This window comes from Aquarana catesbeiana, linkage group LG01, assembly GCF_042186555.1.
Source record: "Aquarana catesbeiana isolate 2022-GZ linkage group LG01, ASM4218655v1, whole genome shotgun sequence".
Lineage (NCBI taxonomy): Eukaryota > Metazoa > Chordata > Amphibia > Anura > Ranidae > Aquarana > Aquarana catesbeiana.
This window is the reverse complement of record NC_133324.1, coordinates 349192971-349217388: the sequence shown is the minus strand read 5'-3', so window position 1 is coordinate 349217388 and position 24418 is coordinate 349192971. Positions and strand designations below refer to the sequence as shown.

The 24418-nt window shown below is 41.9% G+C and overlaps 1 protein-coding gene across 6 annotated transcripts in view; it reads right to left on the bottom strand.

The window, feature by feature from the left end:
- Positions 1–283: 283 nt before the first annotated feature.
- Positions 284–24418, bottom strand: part of CDH24 (cadherin 24) — a 173106-nt gene continuing 148971 nt past the window's right edge. For 5 of the 6 annotated variants that reach the window (XM_073632366.1, XM_073632381.1, XM_073632402.1 and 2 more), the window contains 5 exons: positions 17925–18061; positions 17085–17206; positions 8101–8209; positions 7734–7982; positions 284–1145 (listed from right to left, as the gene is read on the bottom strand). In XM_073632366.1, coding sequence (XP_073488467.1) covers positions 628–1145; positions 7734–7982; positions 8101–8209; positions 17085–17206; positions 17925–18061 — 1135 coding nt within the window. In that variant the 3' untranslated portion in view covers positions 284–627. The remainder of the gene's footprint in view (positions 1146–7733; positions 7983–8100; positions 8210–17084; positions 17207–17924; positions 18062–24418) is intronic. The other variant, XM_073632410.1, reaches the window with a different exon arrangement.

Sequence of the window (24418 nt, the reverse complement as noted above, 5' to 3'; positions counted from 1 at the left end):
AAGGGACGTTGCCCCTGCTCATACACTGAGTATGTACAGCATGTATACTAGTGAGTTGATGGCATCTACATTTCAAACCGTCTATGGCTGGCTTAATTATAGAACCTTGCGCCAATCATGACAAGAATTACCTATACTTAGCCAACACTTTATATGGTCAGCGAAAAGAAAAAACGATTCTATGTTCTATTCTTTTCTATTCTGTTCAATGTGGGATTCATACATAGATATGAAACAGAAGGTATAAGAATGTACTCACATACATATTGCACACAACAAATGGTTTCTTTTACAATTTTATTTTGAAAATAAAATGTTTGTTTTCCACAAATGGCACACATCGGACTGTATTTGATACTCCCGCGGCAAGCGGTGGGAAGACTGGAAGAACTGAATGTAATCTTGTAAACGTCACAAGACCCCTAGGAACCCTTTTTTTTTAGGTGGCCTCTGACAGGGAAGGGGTTAACAAAGGTTCCACCTGTCTTTGTTTACATCTCTGCTAATCTCTGTGAAGAAGTAGGGGCTTTGTCACTGATATTGTATGTCACTCTGTTTCATGGAAAAGAGAAAATGATCGTTCTGTATGTCATTCACAAGAAATCGGTTAACAATCACTCAACGGTTTTAATCTTCCGGAACAGAATTTCTTCGTTTTGCTCCATAGATTTCTGCCAGTGTCCTGAAATGTGGTCCCCATTCCCATATGTCATCCCCAATAGTTTCATCTTCCCCAGCTCCTCCAGAGCTGCTGGTCAGCGAGCTCAGGGATCCAGCTGAGGATCCTCCTCCCTCAAACCCATAAACTTGAATGGAGTCATAGGGAGGAGCCACAGGGTCTCGTTCCGCTTCTCTTAGACGGAGTGCCAGAAACCGTTGTACATCAACAGGGGCTGGCTGAGGTGATCGGGGGGCAGGCTTGTGAGGAACCCTTGGAAGAACATCCATTCGAGGAGGGTGAAAGAAGCCTCCACTGAGGCCTGTTTGGGGAGGCTGCAAGGCTGACATGTCAAACGCTTGAGTATCTTGTTCTCCTCCACCTTCATCATCATAAGTAATGATGTTTTCTCGGATATCTTCATCCTCACATAGAGGCAGAGGGGATGGCTTGTGTCTGCGCTGTAAATAGAAGAGGGACACTAGGGCTGACGTGGATGAGTATGAGTAGGATAGGAAAAAATGTTATATGACAGAGAAAAAAATAATAATAATGGGGTTGTGTTCATGGATGGATATGTTATGGAGAGAAAACAGAGGTTTTACCATTAATATTAAACACTGGCAGTAGGAACTATATAAATGTTGTAATGGGCAAATACCGTAGCATATACAACAAAACTGCTTGCCTGACAGAACGTACAAGACGTAACTAGGTTCCGTGAAGGAAATGACACCTATGTTTTTTCCAATGTGAGCAATTGCTTGCTGAGGTGTAAATAATCTGAAATTGCTATGGCTGTAAACAGCCAGTCCACCCATTTCAGCAGTCTGAATCACCATTAGATTTTTAGATTTCTTCTACTTCATTTCTACTGCAAGATTGCAGTGGAGGAGGTTGCAGCACTGGTGTCTATGTCACAAAGTCTCACTCACCCTGCTGCATTTTCCATAAAATAAAATACATTAGAATGCAACAGGAAGAGAAAAGACAACAGATAAGTAGATCAATCTAGAAATGAAAATAGAACTCCAGCAAATACTATTTTGTAGCTTTGAATAGAGTGGGGAAGAGTTAAAAACAGGTTTTCCAGGCCTCCTCAAATCAACATACTTTTGGGTCAGCTCCAGACAGGATCGCCTAACTCGATTTTAGCAGTAAGTTCCCTTTATCAATTCCCATGCAGAATCAGCCTCTGCTGTGTGGAGGGCTTCGGTATTGGGAGTAAAGCCTCCTTAGTCTGGAAGCACCCATGGTGCCTACCTAAATGGCTGGAAAGACTGCTGGTGTGTTTGTAATCTTTACTTATACTCCTGTTGTGGGCTTTTATTGGTTACTTATGGGCATCACTTTCTGTCATGTGTCCTTCTATTTCAAATTCTGTTTTTGTTTCTCTGCTGCTGGCTTTTATTTTTAGCCTAACTAATTCCTTGTTCCCTTACATCATTATGAGTCAGCCAGCCAACGAAGAGCTAGAAGCACTGTTCTAACAGCAAACCTGCTATCTTCTACAGTGGCAGTCGCAGAAAAGGAGGTTCCTTCAACACCGGCAAGTATCAGTGAAGACCTTAGACCTGAGGCCAGACTGCAGGATTTTGAGTCTGAAGGGGATCTGTATGTTTGGAGTACTCTCTAACTCCCCTATATGTCAATACAGTGAAAGAAACACTCAATTGGATTGAGGAGCTGGAGGCTGCCAAAAAAGCCCATAAGTATTATCCAACCTTAAATAAATCTATGTCTTCCTTTCCACTTATGCAATATTTTAACAAATAATTGAAGAGGAATGGCAGGAAAAAGATCTGTTCTCCAAAACAAATTCCTTGTGGGTTTCCCGCCTCAAAATGGAACACTGTGTTCATGTCAATATAAAAAAGCCCTAGTTTGCAGGCCTTCCGTGACACTAACAACTGTGGTAAAAGCATTAAAAAAATAGAAAGAGAATGTTCAGACAGCTCTGGAGGCCAAGGTGGACAGGTTAACCATAGTTAAAGTGCTGGATGACTTACAGTTACCTGTGTAGCAGAGGCAACAGTGGACTTAGTTCAAGTATCCTTCCATATTATGATGCTGGCTGTTACACCTAAGAGGGCCTTATGGCTGAAATATTTAGAGGCTAATACTTCATCCAAACAGGGACTTTGTAAAATTCCCTTCAATGGCAAGATGCTCTTTGGTAAAACCCTGGAAGGTGCCTTCCAGAGAGTAACGGGTTAATTCCACAAGATAAGAAGAGGCCGCAACATTCATTTCGATCAAAGACATTTTTCAGTCAATTCAGACATGCCCAGGTTTGCAGACCAGGGAAGAAATTTCTCAGAGCCCAGTGGCAGGGCACTCAGGGTTCTTTTCTCAGGTCTGGAAAGCAGAATCAATCCTCCAAACCTTCAGATGAGAGCTTCTGGGGTCCTGTTTTCCCAAAGGTGTCCAGTTGGGGGCACACTGTCCCTGTTTTACAGGGTCTGGGAGGGCAGGATTTCAGATTGACGGGTCTCAAATGTTATAAAATAGAGGTCACTCAATCGAGTTTATCAAGAAGCTCTCCAAGGATGATTAGTGGAAAAAAAAAATTGCCCATGTCTCTAGAGAAAATAAATTATTGTAAGCTGGGCTATCTGACTGGTCCTGGAAGAACAGGGCAGAGGTATGTACTCTCCAATATTTTTGGTCACAAAGAGTTCCAGGAAGTTCAGGTTGTCTTGAACCCGAATGCTCTGAACTGTTTCATCAAAGTGAAGAGGTTTTGTATGGAATCACTGGAATCTATAAAAGTGCAAAAATGAGATACAGCATTGCCTTCTTATAACAGAAGGGAAGTACACGTCCTAACTTCTAGCACAAGACCTAAAAACAAGGTGCTCGATCTCGGCTTGTGGGAACCTGGGCAGAGTCATGCAAATCATTCCCCTTTGCTTCTTTTAGCCATAAGTGCATTCAAAACCAATGGTGTGTACAGTACAGTAATATTTACAGAGCCGGTATTACCAACTTGCACACAGCTGTTTCAGGCTTTGTAGCCCTCATCAGTGCAGGATATGGCTGTACTGGCTCTGTGATATAGGGCTTGTAGGCCTGGGAAAATAGTGCAAATAGTGCAACTGTCAAAGTGTATTTCCACTTTGTTACATGTTCCCACTCAAATAGCATAACTTAAAAAAAAAATTGCTCCAGCAGGAAAAATTCTGCTTACTTCTCTTTGTTATGAGGAAGGCTAGGAAACTGTGTTTGCTATACTTAAAGTGGTTGTGAACTCTTACATATACCCAATGAAGTGAACAGCCTCAGACGATACACAGAGATTATAAATCCCCTTTTGTAAGTTTTACTTGTATAACTGCAGTCTTCTCCACTCTACACCCCTTCCAAAGTGCAGATTGTGTTAAAAATCTTTCTTCTTCTATTAGCAGTACATAGGAGTGGGTGGAGAGTAGACATGTGCACACTGAAATATTTTGTTTCAGAATTTCGTTTTCGTCCGAAAAATAAATTTATTTAGTTACTCCCGAAATTCGTTTTTATTTATTTCATTTTTCGTTAAAAATTGCATTCGTCCGAAAATCCAAATTAAGGTCGAATCTATCATTGAAGGCTTATGGTGTCTGTCAAATGTTCAAAGAAAATTCGACGGAGCAGCTAAACTGTACGACGCCGTATAGTTTACCTGCTCCGTCGAATCTTCTTAGAACTTTCAACAGACACCATAAGCCAAAGTACGTGTGTACTTAGTTCTAGCTATTTTACTGCTCCTCCTCTTTGGTTACAATCAGCCAATAACATTCATCATCATCATTATTTTTATCTATCTTTTCTCCCCTACGTCGAATCTTTTCTCCCCTACGTCGAATCTTTTCTCCCCTACGTCGAATCTTTTCTCCCCTACGTCGAATCTTTTCTCCCCTACGTCGAATCTTTCCTCCCCTACGTCGAATCTTTTCTCCCCTACGTCGAATCTTTTCTCTCTATGTCGAATCTTTTCTTTCTATGTAGAATAATCTTGGACTAATAGAGTTAAGGTTAGGCACATTCGACCACAGGTTTGATGGACACAGATTGTTATTGTCATCATCATGGCGAATCTCCTATCTATATCGAACTGTTGTAGCAACGAAAACGAAAATAAAGCATTTGTTTATGTCGGATCTTTCGTTTTCCGGATTCTGCCCTTTCGTTATCGTTTGTTAAAGCGATAACGAAAATACATGAAATTCGGACGAAAACGAATGCACATGTCTAGTGGAGAGACTTCAGTTACAGTATTTAACAGCTGGTTGGAGGAAAGGCACACACACACACCCACCTTCACACACATCAGAACTATGTTCTAAATAGACAGGCTGTCTGCTGAGCTCTCGCTCCCCCTTCCGGCACAAATTTATCTCATGAGTTGGGAAAACTTCTCAGAAGTGACTCATGCTGATAGGAACGAAGCACCACAGAGGAATGACACTTAGAGCTTAGGAGAGAGGGACGTAAACCTTACAAATATATGTGCTTTGCTCAGATTCCATGGCTGAGGTTTACAACCACTTTAACCTTGTCTGTACTGTGCAGGCAGATATCATCTCATCAGTTGTACTATAATTAAATACTGTCTTAAAGTGGTTGTAAACCCTTACATATACCCAGTGAAGTGAATATCCTCAGGTGATATGCAGAGATGAAACAAATCCTCCTATATAAGTTGTATCTGTCTAGCTGCAGTCTTCTTCTCTCTACACCAAGTCCAGAATTTAAAAGCTTGTCTGAGAGTTCAGAAAAAAAGGGGGCGGAGAGCTGAATTTACACTCTGCAGAGCTCAGTGAGGAGAACTCTGAGAGCTGATTGGAGGAAAGTGCCCCCCCCCCCCTCTCCACACAGCACAAAGGTACAGAGCTGGGGCTGTCAATCAGCTGGAGATCCCTTCCCTGTCACCTTTTCTCTCTTGGTGTCAGGAAAACTTGTCAAAAGTGATTCATTCTAAAAGGAATGAAGCAGCAGATGGAAATGACACTTAAGGGGAGATTTACTAAAACTGGAGAGTGCAAAATCTGGTGCAGCTGTGCATAGAAACCATTCAGCTTCCAGGTTTCATTGTGAAAGCTTAATTCAACAAGCTAACGTTAGAAGCTGATTGGCTACCATGCACAGCTGTACCAGAATCTGCATGCTCCAGTTTTAGTAAATCTTCCCCTTAGTGTTCATAATTAAGATGAGTACAGACTATAGAGGGACATGTTTTGCTCACATTTCTTGTCTAAAGCTTACAACCGCTTTAACAAAAGAACGGTTTAGTAGCTGGGCTTCTCCACTGTATATTAATGAGAACTGAACTCAGCCAGTCCCCAGCCCAACTATTGGGACAGATCCCGCTGAGCTAGTTTAGACATTTTTAAGCTGGCCATGGAATTTACTTCAAAATGTTTTGTTTTAAGAACAGCCATTCGATTTTCTAATTGTTAATGGTATCAAGTCAACATTCTTTTTTGGCTGTAGAGACAAGAAAATGTGAAGGTGCAGGAATTTTTTCTTCAATGATCGAATTTCTAACAGTGTATGTGGTTTTCATACTCTAACATTCATTCATTGCAAAATCAGATGTTAACATTTTTTCTTAAAAATTACTTTCAAAATGACATTTGTCATGTCATTGAATGTATTGAGAATGTTCATACAAATATTTGTACAAAAGTTTTTGGGAAAATATACTGGTGTAGAAGTCACCTTCTCAGAAACATTTGAGAAAAATTTTTTTTTACATTTTTTTTTTCTTTTGTGAAAATATACTTTAACCACTTGCTGACCGCTGCACGCCGATATACGTCGGCACAATGGCAGCCGTGGGCAAATGGGCGTACATGTTTATCCTAAAAACCTACCTAACCTACCTATCCCCTTTAAGAGTCGGGGATAGCAGGCGCACGTGCCACCCACAGCGTGACCGGCGGACTCGATGTCCGCTGGTCTCCCGGCGATCGTGTCACGGAGCCTCAGAATGGGGAAGTTCCTATGTAAACAAGGCATTTCCCCGTTCTAGCTTGGGTCATCACAGAGATCACTGCTCCCTGTCATCAGGAGCAGTGATCGCTGTCATGTGACTTGAAGCCCATCCCCCCCCACAGTTAGAATAATTCCCTAGGACACACTTAACCCCTTCATTGCCCCCTAGTGGTTAACCCCTTTACTGCCAGTGTCATTTACACAGTAATCAGTGCATTTTTATACCACTGATCGCTGTATAAATGACAATGGTCCCAAAATAGTGTCAAAAGTGTCCGACCCTCCATAATGTGGCAGTCCCGATAAAAATCGCAGATAGCCGCCATTACTAATAAAAAAATATTAAAAATAAAAATGCCATAAAACTATCCCCTATTTTTAGATGCTATAACTTTTGCGCAAACCAATCAATATACGCTTATTGCGATTTTTTTTTTTTTTTTTTTTTTTTTCTTACCAAGAATACATATCGGCCTAAACTGAGGAAAAAATATATATTTTTTATATATATTTTCGGGGGATATTTATTATAGCAAAAAGTAATAAAATAATGCGTTTTTTTTTTTCAAAATTGTTGCTCTTTTTATGTTTATAGTGCAAAAAATAAAAAACGCAGAGGTGATCAAATACCACCAAAAGAAAGCTCTATTTGTTGGAAAAAAAGGACGTCCATTTTGTTTGGGTACAACGCCGCATGACTGCGCAATTGTCAGTTAAAGCATCGCAAAAAGTGGTCTGGTCAGGAAGGTGGTAAAATCTTCTGGGGCTGAAGCGGTTAAAGTTGAGGTGAGGCAGGACAAAAGGAATGGAAAAGCACACCATTGTACTGTTCCCCTGGATTCACAAGCCTCACACCATGGAGACAGTAAAGCAAATTCTTGCATTGTGTAAATTACATTTTAGGCCCCCCATGTACACTTGAAAATAGGGCTGCTACCGGTTACATGCAGGAAACACCGCAGGGATTCCAGCCAATTTGCTGCAGGTGCCGTCAGCCTACTATTTCTTTCAGCCCCTGTTAGGTCTCTTGCATGTAATTGGTAATGTCCCCCTGTGAATGGGGCCTTACTAATAAAAGAAGAGATGATGGTATAATTACCCAAAAGGCTAAATGCACAAGCCAGGATAGCCAGCAGAGCAGGAGTGCTTAGTCCAGCAGCTGACCCCGTGGTCATATGACAGTTTAGGACTTCTCCGCCTGCTTCACAGTGACATAAAGAGACCGTCAGGGTATCAGTACTGCTAAGTGGGGGATCTCCATTGTCGGTGATTTCTATGGGCACTAAAAAGAAGTCCTTGTGAGATCTCCAAAAGCTGCTGTGCTTCACCAGAAGAGACGCGCTTCCATCTAGTGAGAAGAGAGGGATCAGAGGATAAATACTGGAGTGCATAGAAAGGGATATATGAATGAAGCATAGAGGGAATAGAAAAAAGGACCATTATTTAGGGGTTGTTGATGAGCACACCTTTGTTGTCTTGTATAGTGAAGTTTCCATCAGATGCAGCAGCTGGACTTCGAATAGAGAAACCACCAGTCTCAAAATCTGCATCTTTCACTTTGATAGTCTGGATGATCTTTGGGAACACAGAGACAGAATAAACAGTGTCATTAGTATGACAACATAATACATTGTTTTGTTATACAATACAATAGCATTATACCACTGCAGAGAGAGTTGATTCCTAGCATACAAACTGCTCATTTGGTAGAGGTGTACTTGTGCTTTGTCCCCAGACGATTACAATCTATAGATTGCCATACTGAGATAAAAATATAATGAATGATTTCAGTGTGAAAATTATAGGATGAAATATATCTAGGTACAGTAAAGCCTTGGATTGAAAAAAAATATATATGTATACCGTGCTGTCCCTTTAACAAAATACAAGCAGCCAGCACAGCAGAGAATCGATTATGCAAAGTATAACGTACAAATGGAAAATGCAGCGCTAAAGATCTCAGATGCCTACTAGGGATAGTGGCAAATATATAGATAAAGTGACTGTGCAAAAAGTCATATATACAAAATGATATATATAAAATGAACCAGTGCTAAACAGTAGGTTAATAAAAATAAATAAAAAATATAAAATAATGTTCATTTCATTAGAAAAGTGTCCTTGATGACAAAAACCATATCAATCACAATCTCATTATTATTGTCCAATAAAAAAGAATAATAATAGTGATCCAAACAAACGCTCTCGCAGACGTTTTTGGTGCGGTTGCAGCGCGTTAAAATTTGTTTATTTCTGTCACTTTCCATTGTGGAACAGTTTTAACGCTCATCAAACGCTACCAAACTGCGCATAGGGCAATTAGGGAGCGTTTTTAAAACTTGTAAAATGCCCAATTCTAAAGCTCATTGACGCCTGTCTGACACCCATAGTAACGCCATACAAACGCTATAGGAGCGTTGTTGAGCATCAGAAATGTAGTCAAGTGTGAACAAGCCCTTAGAAGTGCCTCTCTTCTCTTTTATACTCTGTAGCTCCTGCTGGATTTTGCTTCTAATGCCCTTGTGGAGCTTCCATTTGTGGATGGACATTATATGGTTACACAACTATGCTATGATCTTTTTATATGGACTATAAACTGAAGGACTTGTGGAACGAATCATCTGAGTTTCCATTATTTCTTATGGGAAAATTTGCTTTGATATACGAGTGCTTTGGATTACGAGTATGTTTCCGGAAATAATTATGCTCGCAATCCAAGGCTTAGTATAATGTACAAATGGAAAATGCAACGCTAAAGATCTCAGATGCCTACTAGGGAAAGTGGCAAATATATAGATAAAGTGACTGTGCAAAAAGTCATATATACAAAATGATATATATAAAATGAACCAGTGCTAAACAGTAGGTTAATAAAAATAAATAAAAAATATAAAATAATGTTCATTTCATTAGAAAAGTGTCCTTGATGACAAAAACCATATCAATCACAATCTCATTATTATTGTCCAATAAAAAAGAATAATAATAATAGTGATCCAAAAAGTGAGGGAATATATATAATTAAAAGTGTGACTTTCAAGCAAATTGATAGAAGATCCGCCACCATGTATTCTTAAAGGCTTACCAGAAAGATTGGACATAGATGGGTATATACCCACTGGGTCAATCAAGCTTGAATAATGATAGACCTGGAAGACAGCTGCTGCAGAGGACACAAATTCCAAGGGACCAGAGAGACTTCCAATGATGTTAGAAGGGTTAGCAGGCCCAAACAAATCAAATGTTTATAAAAGGAAGAAGAGAACAAAGGGGCACATAGCGTGATTCCGTAAGAAACTCATAGCTGGTTTATTGAAATAAAAGAATAACATTCAAGTTTCTGAAAATAAAAAAGCACTTGGAATAAAAAACATTGGCAGTATCAGTGGTATCAGTAGTCCTTCGCGACACGTTTCGTCCTATAGGACATCATCTGGGGTACTGATCCACTGTAAATACTGCCTTTATATACTAAAAGAAGCCCCCGCATTAAGCTATGGCTCCAATAGAACGTAGCTGCTCAATTAGACTGACTTCCGGGTGGTCAAGATGGCGCCGGCAGCGTGCGGTTCAAGCCTTATTTCAAATAGAGGCCGAAATTCAGAGGTGCACAGCTAGGACGCACGTCACAAAGTGGACGTCACGCAATTGCAATGACATCCAGGTAAGTGTGGTCATGTGGTATACGTGTGACCCAAGCCTCGTTCTGAACGAGGGCCAGGCACCGCTAAAACGTACACCTCAGAACCAATGTCGCGCAACCGCGTAGACATCTGGGTAGACGTGGTGACGTAATGCACATGCGGTCCAAGAATGAGAATCTAAGGGCGGAAGTGCACAGCGATGATGCATAGTATATCTCATATTAAAACAGAACATGGGACATGATAAAAGCATCATTATCAGCAAGGGACGATATATTGAAATAAATGGTGACAATATCAGATGGACAAACAAACTGCTGGTAAAAAACAGAAATGAATACCGAAAGTAAGGGGCATGATCTACTGGGTAAATGTAAAGGGGTGATAATAGCTAAATTGTCAAAATCAATATAATAGTTAGAAGTGCAAAAAACGTAGTAAATATGCCTATATCCATTATGCTACTGTCTGCAAGGAAGCCACAGCTCAATATGGAACCTCCATAAACACCATATAGTACATAAATGGACCTTACAGAGAAAATCAAGTAAATAATTGTGGACATTATGTACAGAATATCACCTTGCTACACACATAATCAAACAAATGTTAGAATTGGTTAATGAATGCATTAATATGCCATTCCACATTTAATCATAATGGTGAATGAGATTGTAGTTCATAAATCCGATAGGTTTCTAACCGTGACACCCCACGGGTCGTAGCCCTACCTCCCCAAAGGGGAATGTATCGATCAATTATAAGAAATTGTGATCCAGTAGGGTCACGATTATGTTATTGTCTATAATGCCTGAGAACGGTGTGTTTAGTGTCACCGCCTATGATCTTTGCGACATGTTCACCTACCCGAACGGAAAAAGCACAATCGTACGACCCACATATTGCTTACCACACGGGCAGGTGATCAAGTATACAACACACTTCATTGCACATGTACAAAATACTTTGATGGGATAAATTTTATTCTTCACATTTGATCGAAACTCCAAGGTCTTACATCTCCCACATGAGTTATGTTGGCATACTGTACACTTTTTGCATGGGAAATAACCCACCATGTCATGAAAAAATGTGGGACACTCTGGGGAATTAATAATATTAGGGGCAATCTTGCCCTGCAAGGAGGGGGCCCCCCTAAAAATGACCTTTGGTCGTTCAGGTAAAACAGTGCCAAGAATATGGTCATTTCTAAGTATGTTCCAGTGGCTAACACCCGTGAGGTGTCACGGTTAGAAACCTATTGGATTTATGAACTACAATCTCATTCGCCATTAGGATTAAATGTGGAATGGGATATTAATGCATTCATTAACCAATCCTAACATTTGTTTGATTATGTGTGTAGCAACGTGATATTCTGTACATAATGTCCACAATTATTTACATCATTTTCTCTGTAAGGTCCATTTATGTATTATATGGTGTTCATGGAGGTTCCATATTGAGCTGTGGCTCCCTTGCAGAAAGTAGCATAATAGATATAGGCATATTTACTACGTTTTTTGTACTTCTAACTATTATATTGATTTTGACAATTTGGCTATTATCACCCCTTTACATTTACCCAGTAGATCATGCCCCTTACTTTCGGTATTCATTTCTGTTTTTTACCAGCAGTTTGTCCATCTGATATTGTCACCATTTATTTCAATATATCGTCCCTTGCTGATAATGATGCTTTTATCATGTCCCATGTTCTGTTTTAATATGAGATATACTATGCATCATCGCTGTGCACTTCCGCCCTTAGTTTCTCGTTCATAATGAGGCTTGGGCCGCATGTGCATTATGTCACCACGTCTACCCAGATGTCTACGGGGTTGCGCGACATCGGTTCTGAGGTGTACGTTTTAGCAGTGCCCGGCCCTCGTTCAAAACGAGGCTTGGGTCACATGTATACCACATGACCACACTTACCCGGCTGTCATTGCAATTGCGTGACATCCGCTTTGTGACATGCGTCCTAGCTGTGCACCACTGAATTCCGGCCTCCATTTGAAATGAGGCTTGAACCGCACGCTGCCGGTGCCACCTTGACCACCCAGAAGTCAGTCTAATTGAGCAGCTACGTTCTACTGGAGCCATAGCTTAATGTGGGGGCTTCTTTTAGTATATAAAGGCAGTATTTACAGTGGATCAGTACCCCAGATGATGTCCTATAAGACGAAACGCGTCGGAAAGGACTACTGATACCACTGATACTGCCAATGTTTTTTATTCCAAGTGCTTTTTTATCTTCAGAAACTTGAGTGTTATTCTTTTATTTCAATAAACCAGCTGTGAATTTCTTACTGAATCACTCTATGTGCCCCTTTGTTCTCTACTTCCTTTTATAAACATTTGATTTGTTTGGGCCCGCTAACCCTTCTAACATCATCGGAAGTCTCTCTGGTCCCTTGCAACTCGTGTCCTCGGCGGCAGCTGTCTTCCAGGTGGCGGATCTTTTATCAATTTGCTTCACCAAAGTCACACTTTTAATTATATATTCCCTCACTTTTTGGATCACTATTATTACTCTTTTTTATTGGACAATAATAATGAGATTGTGATTGATATGGTTTCTGTCATCAAGGACACTTTTCTAATGAAATGAACATTATTTTATATTTTTTATTTATTTTTATTAACCTACTGTTCAGCACTGGTTCATTATATATATATATCATTTTGTATATATGACTTTTTGCACAGTCACTTTATCTATATATTTGCCACTATCCCTAGTAGGCATCTGAGATCTTTAGCGCTGCATTTTCCATTTGTACGTTTTACTAAGCCTTGGATTGCGAGCATAAATAGTTCCGGGAACAATCCAAAGCACTTTGCTTTGTAATCCAAAGCACTTGGATATCAAAGCAAATTTTCCCATAAGAAATAATGGAAACTCAGATGATTCGTTCCACAAGTCCTTCAGTTTATAGTCCATATAAAAAGATCATAGCATAGTTGTGTAACCATATAATGTCCATCCACAAATGGAAGCCTCCACAAGGGCATTAGAAGCAAAATCCAGCAGGAGCTACAGTACAGAGTATAAAAGAGGAGAGAGGCACTTCTAAGGGCTTGTTCACACTTGACTACATTTCTGATGCTCAACAATGCTCCTACAGCGTTTGTATGGCGTTAGTATGGGTGTCAGACAGGCATCAATGAGCTTTAGAATTGGGCGTTTTACAAGTTTTAAAAACGCTCCCTAATTGCCCTATGCGCAGTTTTGTAGCATTTGATGAGCGTTAAAACTGCTCCACAATGGAAAGTGACAGAAATAAACAAATTTTAACGCGCTGCAACTGCACCAAAACCGCAACAAAAATGTCTGCGAGAGCGTTTGTGAAGCGTTAACATAGACTTGAATGGGAGGCGCTGAAAGGCTTCAAACACCTCCTGACTCGACATGAGGCTTATATTTTGAAGCAACGTGTCGCTAATGCTTAGTGTGAACAGCACAATGTGCTGCCTATCTTGTGCATAGGCGTTTGAGGGGCGGTTTAATGCCTGTCAAATGCCTGCTCTTAATGCCAGTGTGAACTCAGCCTAATGCCGCGTACACACGATTGCACATTCCGACAACAAAATAAATGTTTTTTTTTTTTTTACCGACGGATTTTGGCTCAAACTTGTCTTGCATACACACGGTCACACAAATCTTGACGGAAATTCCGATCGCCAAGAACGCGGTGACGTACAACACATATGATGAGCTGAGAAAAATGAAGTTCAATAGCCAGTGCAGCTCTTCTGCTTCATTCCGAGCATGCGTGGAACTTTGTGTACACACGATCGGAATTTACGACAATGGATTTTGTTGTTGGAAAATTTGAGATCCAGATCTCAAATTTTGTTTGTCGGAAATTCCGATGGAAAATGTCCGATGAAGCCTAAACACGGTCGGAATTTCTGACAACAAGCTCCCATCGAACATTTCCCGTTGGAAAATCTGACCGTGTGTACGCAGCATAAGAGTAGCAATAACACCAGAGCTCCTGCTAAAATCTAAACTGATGGCCTGTAGGGGCTTTTAAAGCGTTGCCTATTGAAAATATAGGGTACTGAAGTTTGTCACCATTTCACAGGCGCACACAATTTTAAGGTTTGACATATTGGGTACCTATTTACTTTACCTCATCTTTTATATTTTACCAAAAATGGGTCATTTATTCCATTGGTGTTCCCCTTAACCACAATATATTTAATACTGAAATTGTGACCTTTGCGCTAATATCGTGAAACATAAAAAACTGTAACTACCACAGTTTTATTCTCTAGAGTGTATTCTTTCAGAAAATATATAATGTTTTGGGGGCAATCTTTTTTAAATGTGTACAAAAATGCAAAATTGTCTCTGGCAGTAAAGGGGTTTAAAAACTTTTTTTAATTGAGTGTCAGTGTGTTTTAGGTAGGATAAAAAATAAGCAAAATTTACACTATTGTTTCTGGGCACTACTATAGGTCCAAACAACAAATAATATACACATATGCGGTAGAGCTGTGGATGTCAGGAGTAGGAGAATTTATTTTTTATTTGATAATGGACCATTAAAATATACAGCTACATTAAAAAAAATAAATGTTAAAAAGGAGGGGGGGGGGGGGTAGTTAAGTTTACTAAGGAGGTAAAATAATGTAGTATGCAGATGAAAAAAACTAGAGGTTCTAAAGGCTGAAGGTTTTTTTTACCTTATTGCATTCTCTGCATTAAGGTAAAAAACCTTCTGCACGCAGCTCCCCCCTCAGGCCCCCTTTATATTTACCTGAGCCCAGTCTCCATCCAGCGATGTGCATGAGAGCAGAGGCTCTCTCAACTCTCTCCCTCCCTCATTGGCTCAACCACAGCAGCAGGAGCCATTGTCAATCACAGCCTGTCTGGCCCATTTCTCTGGGGACTCCAAGGCCTGCAGTGGCTTCCTTAGCCAGTGCACAATTCATTTTGAGCTTCTGCCCCCAAACTTCCTGTCCGATCGGGCAAAGGTAGACTATATTATATCCCTCCTGTGCGGCGAGGCGTTAGCCTGGGCTGCCCCTCTGTGGGAACTAACTGATCCAGTGGTTTCTAGCCTGTCTGATTTCTTGAAACTTTTTCGGAATATCTTCGAGGAACCGGGTTGTGTCTCCTCAGCGGCCAGCGCCCTTTTACGTCTCCGTCAAGAGTCCGCTTCTGTGGGACAGTGCGCTCTTCATTTTCGTACTTTGACTGCTGAGCTAAGTTGGAACAATGAGGCCCTAGTTGCAACCTTTTTACATGGCCTCTCTGATAGAGTGAAAGATGAATTAGCAGGAAGATCTCTCCCTGCTGATCTGGATGGTGTCATCACCTTGTGTAACCAGATCGATATTCGCTTTCAGGAGAGGGACCTGGAAAAAAGACGCCAGCACTCCCCGTTCTTTAGGCAGCCTGAACTCCATGTCCCTTCTCTTCATTCCGAGGAGCACCTCCTGCCTGCTGAGGAACCTATGCAGCTGCAGATAACCAAGTTATCTCCCGAAGAACGCACTAGGCGCAGAACTCTGGGCCTGTGCCTCTACTGTGGCGTCAAAGGTCATTTTCGTGATACTTGTTCTCTTCGTCCGGAAAAACGCTCAGGGCTAATACATCTGGAAGGTGGAATATTGGACCCTGAAATATCACCTTCACCTTCTCGTCTTCTCCTTTCTGTGTTCCTTCATGTTGGCGCTTCCCCTCGTTCGGTCTCGGCATATCTGGATTCCGGAGCCGCTGGCAATTTCATGGACTGGGGAACTGCGTCTTCCATGAGACTTACCCTTTTGCCCCTGCTTTTGTAAACTCTCCTCTAGCATGGCTCCACCCCAGCTCCTATCAGGGAACCCTATATTAACCTGTGCACTGCAAGCCAGCAGTGCTGATCAACCATTGTGTGTTAGCTTTCGTGTGTACTTGCTGTGTTTCCTACGTCTGATTCCAGTTACCGACTTTGGCCTGTTCTTATCTTTTCCTGTCTGCTCGTGACCCTGACCTTTGGCGTGTCCCCGACCATCCCTGTTTGCCTGTGACCCTGAACCTTGGCGTGAACTCTGTTGCCCTTGACTGCTTGTGGCCCCGACCTTGGCTTGTCCCTTACTTTCCTTGTTGTTCCAGCCTGCTGCCTCCTTCCTCTTCTACCGTGAGCGTGAGCTGTGAGACCCTGGGGGCCGCGACCTGGAGCCACACTGCAGCGCAGTCCATCCTCACCACTAGAGGCTCTGGTGAACACCTGCTGGCTCTTAGACTCTGCGCCCTGGGGAATCTATGCTCTAGCTCCCAGTGGGATCTGTGTCAGTGATCCAGTAGACCTGCTTCCTGAACCTCCCAGGGTTCAATCCGCAGCAGTCAGTCCTTGGGTCCACTACCTAGCGGTGCACTTCTGATTCCTACAGAGTGCATCTGTCACCTAGCCTCAAGGTGACCTGACAGGAAGCTTTGTATTCATTGAGAAAATACAGAGCTTCCTGTGAATGGCTGAGAATACTGCATCTCTTAGTGAAATAAATTGCTTGGTCCAAACTATTTAAACTTCACAAAAAGCTTTCATATGTGTGTACAGCCGGCACCACAGCTTTCAGCAGGAACCACGCTCACTAGGCGTTCTCTGCACACCCACGCTGCCATGGACTACAGCCAGTCACAATTTAATCAATCAGGAGTCTGTGGAATGAGCTCTCAGTCTTGTGATCACTGCAATTGGCTTTTACAGTAATAATGGGATTGGGAGCCTATCCCACTGGCTCCCGGTCTTACCGTTACTTTTTTCTTTTGATATATATCTTTCCTCTTTACAAGCTGAACATACCTGCCCAGGTTGTGCATTATCACATACATGTGGTTTATATACTTCAGCGAGTGTTGGAGGATTGTCATTGACGTCTAGTACCTGGATGACAACGCCAACTTGTGACACCTGGGAGGGGCTGTCTGAAACAAAAACACAACACAGAGACACAACAAAGAGACACAACGAAAAAGAAAAGAAAACACCAATAGCGAAAACAAAACACACGACAGAAACATATAAAACAACACGATATATGAATACACAAAACAACACATACAACACAAAAAAGAGAAATGCGTCAGTTTGTGAGTTTGAAGTGATGTACAACAAAATATTCCTATGAAGCTTGATACTTTTTCTAATTTAGATACAGTTTAAAATTTCTCTCTCAGAGGACAGATCAAATAGGGCTGAATGGCAGCGAGTCATGCCTGACTTTACTCTGATCACAAAAATGCAAGAACTACCTCAACCTTTCTTCATGGCTTAGGAGAAGTTTCCCACTGGCACATTCATATGGAAAGGAATGTTCCTTTTGTCTGTAGGGAAAGAGGCATGATCCCTAATTGATTGCAAATATCTAAAAGCAATTATATGCCCATACCTTTCCTGATTATCACTAGCAATGCTCTGGCTGGTTGCATCACTTGCATATATGCCCAGAGAGCAAAGGCCCAACTGTATAATACAAGTGGATAGCCAGCTATTTTGACAGAATTTACTGCATGTGGCTTATGGCATTAGATGCTTGGCTTGTTTGCCAATTGGACAAATTAACAGAATGAATCCCTCAAACTATGGGTTGTGTATCTAATAAAGAATCTAAAACTAGAATATTTGATAAATGATCTCACTCACCGTTCTCAGTAGCCGTTACAGTAATACTGTGCTCTTTCTTGATCTCTCGGTCTAAGGAAGTACTTGTTGCAATTGTTCCATCTTCAGGGTCAATAGAGAAGAGAGCCTCGGGGTCAGAGAGGGGATCAATAGAGTAACTGAGAGAAAAATAAAGCATTGAGAAGAAATCTATTAAAGAAACATTCAAAATGTTTTTTTTTTTTATTATTTGGAAACACTGTTGCTGACATAAAACAGGAGAAGTTTCTATGTTGCTTAAAGGAGAAGTAGGGCCAAAGCTATGGATCACAGGAGTGCAGTTTATTCTGCACTCCTGTGACCCGTTTTCAGCCAACAGCAGGCTAAAACACGCTGACGTCACTCAGCTGGTCCAGGCGCTGGATCAATCCCAACTGTACAGACAGGATCCACCAAGGAACATAGACTGGCAGCTGGCTCAGCCTCACAGTGAGCCACTGGGAGACAAAGCCAGCCCCTCCCACCCCCTGCACAGCTCAGTGCTCCAGTGAGTGCTGGAGGGACAAAGCAGAGAGCCGGTGACTACAGAGAGCAGAGAGTATAACAAAACAGCAAAACTTTTTCAAATATAAGACCCCTTTCACACTGGGGCATTTTTCAGGCGTTTTTTAGGCGCTTTAGCGTTAAAAAAAACACCTGAAAGAAGCCTCATCTGCAATCCCAATGTGAAAGCCCGAGCCCTTTCACACTGCCAGCGCCCGAAAAAGGCTGGTAAAGCGCCGCTTAAGACCCTTTCACACTGGGGCAATTTTCAGGCGCTGGCAGTGTGAAAGGGCTTGGGCCATCGGCGCACCCAGCACTGAATAGAAGCTGCTTGCAGGACTTTTTTTGATGCCCTGCCAGCGCCGTGCCCCAGTGTGAAAGCACTTGGGCTTTCACATTGGGATTGCAGATGAGACTTCTTTCAGGCGCTTTACAGGCGCTTTTTTTATGCTAAAGCGCCTGAAAAACGCCCCAGTGTGAAAGGGGTCTCAGTGTGAAAGCACTCAGGCTTCCACATTGGTATTGCAGATGAGGCTTCTTTCAGGCGCTTTACAGGCGCTTTTTTAACGCTAAAGTGCCTGAAAAACGCCCCAGTGTGAAAGGGGTCTTAGGTAGAGTGCAAAAGTATTAGATCACCAGTCAGATGATTATTGCTGTTTGTACCTCTGTAATGGAGATTTACCCTCTCTATTTGTCCTGTTTACCTTTATTTCTGAAAGAGAAAGTGAAAGAAAATCACAAATTTTGGGTTTTCCCAAGAACAGGAATAGAGGGAAATCATCCATTGAGGGCACTAGTTCTGGTGACAAGCACTTTGGAGGGATTTCCTCTCCACTTCATGCTTTGGCTTTGTGATGGAAATGAAAGGGAAATTTCACCAATGAGATATAGATGGCAAAAAAAAGAAAACCTGACCAAAATGAAAAAAAAAGGTATGTCTTTAGTTCTACTTTGAAGAGAACAGGTCATAACTGGGCATTTGAAGGAATCTGAATATTCAGGTTTTTTGAATCATTAAAACTGTGCAGGTTCTGTCTTTTGTAGGTTCTCATTTGTCTTTGCTGAAAGAAACTGTCGTCATGGTAAGTAACGATAGTTATACTTTGGTAAATAAGCCTTTGGGCGTAAATAAAAAATTTTAGACCACAATGGCTGCGTCCGCTTTCAGCGCTGTATAAACTGTATGTAGTATCTACTATATACAGTATGCAGTGCTCTGTTTCGACAGTGGTATAGGGCCTTCCCATCTGCTGCAGGAACAAAATCAAGTTGGGCTGAGCGCTGCCTTGTATTTTATCAGTGATTGACTGAGGCATAGACTTTGATGTCATCCACCTGCCTCGCCACATCAGGCAATCAGAGGAAGCCTTGTATTTATTGATAAAACACAAAGCCTCCTTTGAATGGCTAAGCAGAGCTCAGCCCAACTTGATTTTGTTCCAGGAAAAGGACAGGAAGTCCCTCATACCACTACAGGAACATTAACCTGTATACTGTATGTGCAGTGGGTACAGCAATTAGTAAAGGAAATTGTTTGGGCCAACTTGGCCCAAACAAACTATTTAAAATAACAGAAAACCTAGAGTAAGGCTTTAAAAATAGACCAGTTGGTGGTTCTAGCCATATTCAAGCTCACTATTCAGCATCGGTTATGTTAACAAATATATCATCTTGTAGAAATGATTTGAAACAAGTGTTCTCAGATAGCAAAAATGCGTATCATCATTGAAGGAATCTTCAATTTTGAGATCTTTTCAATAGCCTAAAGCCACTAAAGTCATAGGCATAAGGGCTGCCTATAGATTGGCAGATTTGTTTTTCATATCATTATATTTTAACATTTAAACCAACACTCATATATTGTTGCCATGGCACAAAATACTGTTTTGTGCCATGGCACTCTCCCATTGGTGGTCCCCCTCCTTCAATTCTGCATACAGTATACTGAACCAAAGAGGACTGAATGATCCGATTATGTCAGAGCTTTTTCTTAAGCTCAAGCAGAAGCCAGCACTTCTGTGTATAGAATACGCAGTTGTCACATCTGTCAAAGTAAAGTCTCTAATGTAAGTTGACTGTAAGACAGCGTAAATAATCAGATTTTAGTATCAATGAACACATATTAGTGCAGCATTATAGGTGCACAATTTCAGCTCAGGTTAAAACCTGCAAGGTGCTGCAGATGCAAAGCATGCCTAAAGAGACACTGTCACCAGACCATTAATTTTAGTGAAAAATCTACCCATGAGATTATATGTGCAATTAAATTATTTTATGCATTGTATTTACCTGTAAAAGCCCCGTGAAGACATCCAAAAGCTCCAAGGCTACTGCTGGGCACCACTATTTGGATAAGATGTCAGGAGCCCCAACAGACTCAGAGCTGTCACTCAAATGACACACTGGGGTTGATTTACTAAAACCGGAGAGTGCAAAATCTGGTGCAGCTCTGCACAGAAACCAATCAGCTTCCAGCTTTTTTCTTGTCAAAGCTTAATTGAACAAGCTGAAATTAGAAGCTGATTGACTACCGTGCACAGCTGCACCAGATTTTGCACTCTTTAGTTTCAGTAAATCAACCCCATTATAGTTTTTCCCCACCAGCTACATAACAGATATTGTAAGGATGTGAGGGGAGGGGCAAAGGAATTATGCCAGCAAAGGCAGTAATTAAATAGAGGAGAGAGGTTATGGTTATTAGTGCACTCCCAGCATTCTCCTTTTTTTCCTCATACCTCATGGTCAGTGAATGGTGGTCGAATGTCCCTTACCTCTGCAGTCGGCAGCTTCCAGCTGGGTTCAAGCCTCTCCCAGGTGCAGTCCCTATTCTTGGGCAGCTAAATGCGCTAATAAGATAGGGAGTCCCTTCTGTGGGTCTTTTGTGACAGCAGTTGTCTCTTAACTAAGAGCTCCTATCTGCATTTATATACTGGCATTTGCTCAAGCCTGCAGCAGAGAAAGCAGCTATATTTTTCACTTAGCCTTCACTCCTTTACTCCTTCCATTTCTCCCTCCTGTCATCCATTCTCTCTTACTTTCCTTTCCTTGCGTTCCTCTCTCTCTTTTTCACTTTCTTCCTCCCCCACCACCTTCCCCTCTTGTGATATTTTACCTTCATTCCTGGTTACTATAGTGGGCGGCGTGCACCTCGTGCCGGCTTTTCTGAGTCCTTCAGTGTCTTTCTGCCCACTCTGCGCAATGCCGGATGTCAGGAGCTGGCTCGGTGGGCCGGGCTGAGACAGGCGGGCCGCATAGGTCCTAGTTCTGCCGGCCGCACTTGCGCGGTCTGGCCTGAGGTTGTGGCAGCCATCTTGAATAGGGGCAAATTTTACATTTTTTGCCCTTGTTTGTCAAAATCATTTTTTAGAGGGTTGTCCCTCCCCTCTCTATTGTTTATTACTGGGGGCTTTCAACATGGCATCCTGTTGTTATCTGAGGAGGTTGCCTACGCGGGAAGCTCCTGGAGGGGATCATTTCTTTCTTCTTTTTTTTTTTTTTTTTTTTTACCCAGGAGTACCGTTTCCTTGCTTCAGCTGAAATACCAGTCGCTAACTCCTTTATCTTTCTCTAGTTACTTTTTCTGTCTGCTGCCTAAAAATAAGCAGTACGCCACCCGAACAAGACCCTCTCCAACATTTAAGGTAGGGACTGTCATCCAGGTGAGAAAAAACAAACAAAAAAGAGAGCACTTATGCTGGTTTGTTCATGTATTTCAGCCTTGTATGCCAGAAGTCCAACATCAAGGCGACATAAACCTATGAAGGCCCAAACCAGGGCACACCATCCATATCAGGATACCATGCAAGCGGCGAGGGTTCATCCGTGAAAAGACATAGTTCTTCACATTCACCAACTCTCAAATCCCTAAATGTCGAGCATGCGGGGTAATCCCATTACCAGCCAATTAGTCTGCAAAAGCTGTTTTAGAGTCTATGCAGCAATCAGACAGTCAGAGGGTTAACAGGTAAGCTGTCCTACGCAAAAGATGGGCAGGGGTTACATAGCAGAACGAGCAACAGCAGTTTCATTGCAGCAAATAGCTCAACCTCATCCAGAGAAGTTAACTCTGGCCCATCCTCAAGAGAATCCTCTCACTACGCAGCAAGTATCCCTCCTAGACATCTGGATAATAGTGGGCCATCTGAGGATACCTCAGAAGAGCTCGGCCCTCAGGCTTCAACTTTTTCCTAGTTCAGCCCTATGTCCAGGCTGTAAAACCAGCTATTGGCTGGGAGGAAGCCAACACTACATTTGAGAAGTCAAAGATGTACTTCCCATTTTTAAAGAAGCAGGTTTCCTTCTTTTGGCTCGGTTTCCACTGGTGCGACTTGTCATGCGACTTGGGACTGCAAACAAAGAAAAAAAAAAAAATTTTCCTCTCAATTGCCTAGAAAAACTTTATCCACTGTTGGAAAAAGATTCTGCAATGCCAGACGGTCCATTGGAGGTAGATGCGGCAGTGGTTCGTATAACAAAGAAGAAAATTTCATCTCACCAATTGATGATTCATCCTCAGTTGAGGATTTAACATACAAACTAACATATACAAAAACAACAATAATCATGTAGGAAAGAGAACATACAAAATATAGAAACTTTAAAAGCAATGGTATGATATGATAGTGATGCTTGGAAGGTCTTCAGCACGGCCCTGCATGTTTCGGGACTTGACAGGCTGTCCCTTCATCAGGGGTATTTTGTGAAGAAGAGTCACACTGTATAACAAAGTCAGAATTAAAGAAGTATAACAATAACTAGTTATATAAATATATTAAATATATTAAACAGTTGCTGTTACATTACAGAACACCCTGCATAGTAATCACATAAAGGGAACACATACCTAAACATATCAATTTGAAAGTCCTAATGCTGGAGTCGTGGTGGCAACCACGTCGAGCACATATCACCCCAATGTCCAAACGGAGACCGGGGCGAGTGACTGCCCCATCCCCCCCCCGATCCACACTAGTCCACCCAGGCCGCGCCAATCCGGGAGCCTCCCCAAGGAAGTAAATCCACCAAGTAAAGATCAAAATGGATCTAAGGAATAGAATTTACCACATGATTAAACTAAACCACTTTTATAAACGGGAGACCCCACAGTATAAGCCAGAGCATCCCAAAATATTAGATATATCCCAAAATGTCATACCTCAATGGTATTAAATCCAAAAGGAAAAAAGGAGATCAAGCCAGGGATGCACCATATGAAATGTAGAGTATATGAACCCTATTCAAGTACTTCCACCATGAATTCCCAATGAATACGTTCTGCGGATAAAGGCAGGATAAGAATGTCTCAAAGCTAAATCCTACCTTGATAATATAAATTAGAAATTAACAACTTTGCATGAGATTAGAAAGAGTCCCTAGTGGTCCCTCAGAACCCACCTTGTAGCGGTAAGTATAGGAGCAGGGGTCCTCGAACCATCCAGCAATGTGCTGTCCAGTACAATGACACAGATCCTGCATCTGACAGGGGTTTAAAAGGGCTGACAGGCGGCTTGATATGACGCGGCGCTGCCAAAAGTGCGGCGTCACAACATCACCACGTCATCCCCTGGAAGGGAGGAGTCGCCACCCCCGGCATACACAGTGGGCGTGATGCGGCGTCACAACACTCGCAGCATCTCCCCGCCGTGACCAAGCAGGGAAAGCCGCGAGCGCAGCCTAACACTAGGAAAACTCCGCCCAGACAAAAGCAGGGAGAGAACAAAGAACAAAACCGCAGAAAGATCCAGACACAGGTAGGAACGCACGGAAAACAATAGTGAAAATTAAATACAAAATACAAATCATGCGTTTTAGTGGCTTTCTTATACGAAAACATCTCAGTACAACCCACTGGATTGCGGACCTTGGTGCGACTTCGCCCCCCGGACTTAATGAACAGTTTAGTTATACAGGCATACCCCACTTTTAAGTACACAATGAGGTTTATTTACTAAAGCTGGAAAGTGCAAAATCAGGCTCACTTCTGCATAGAAACC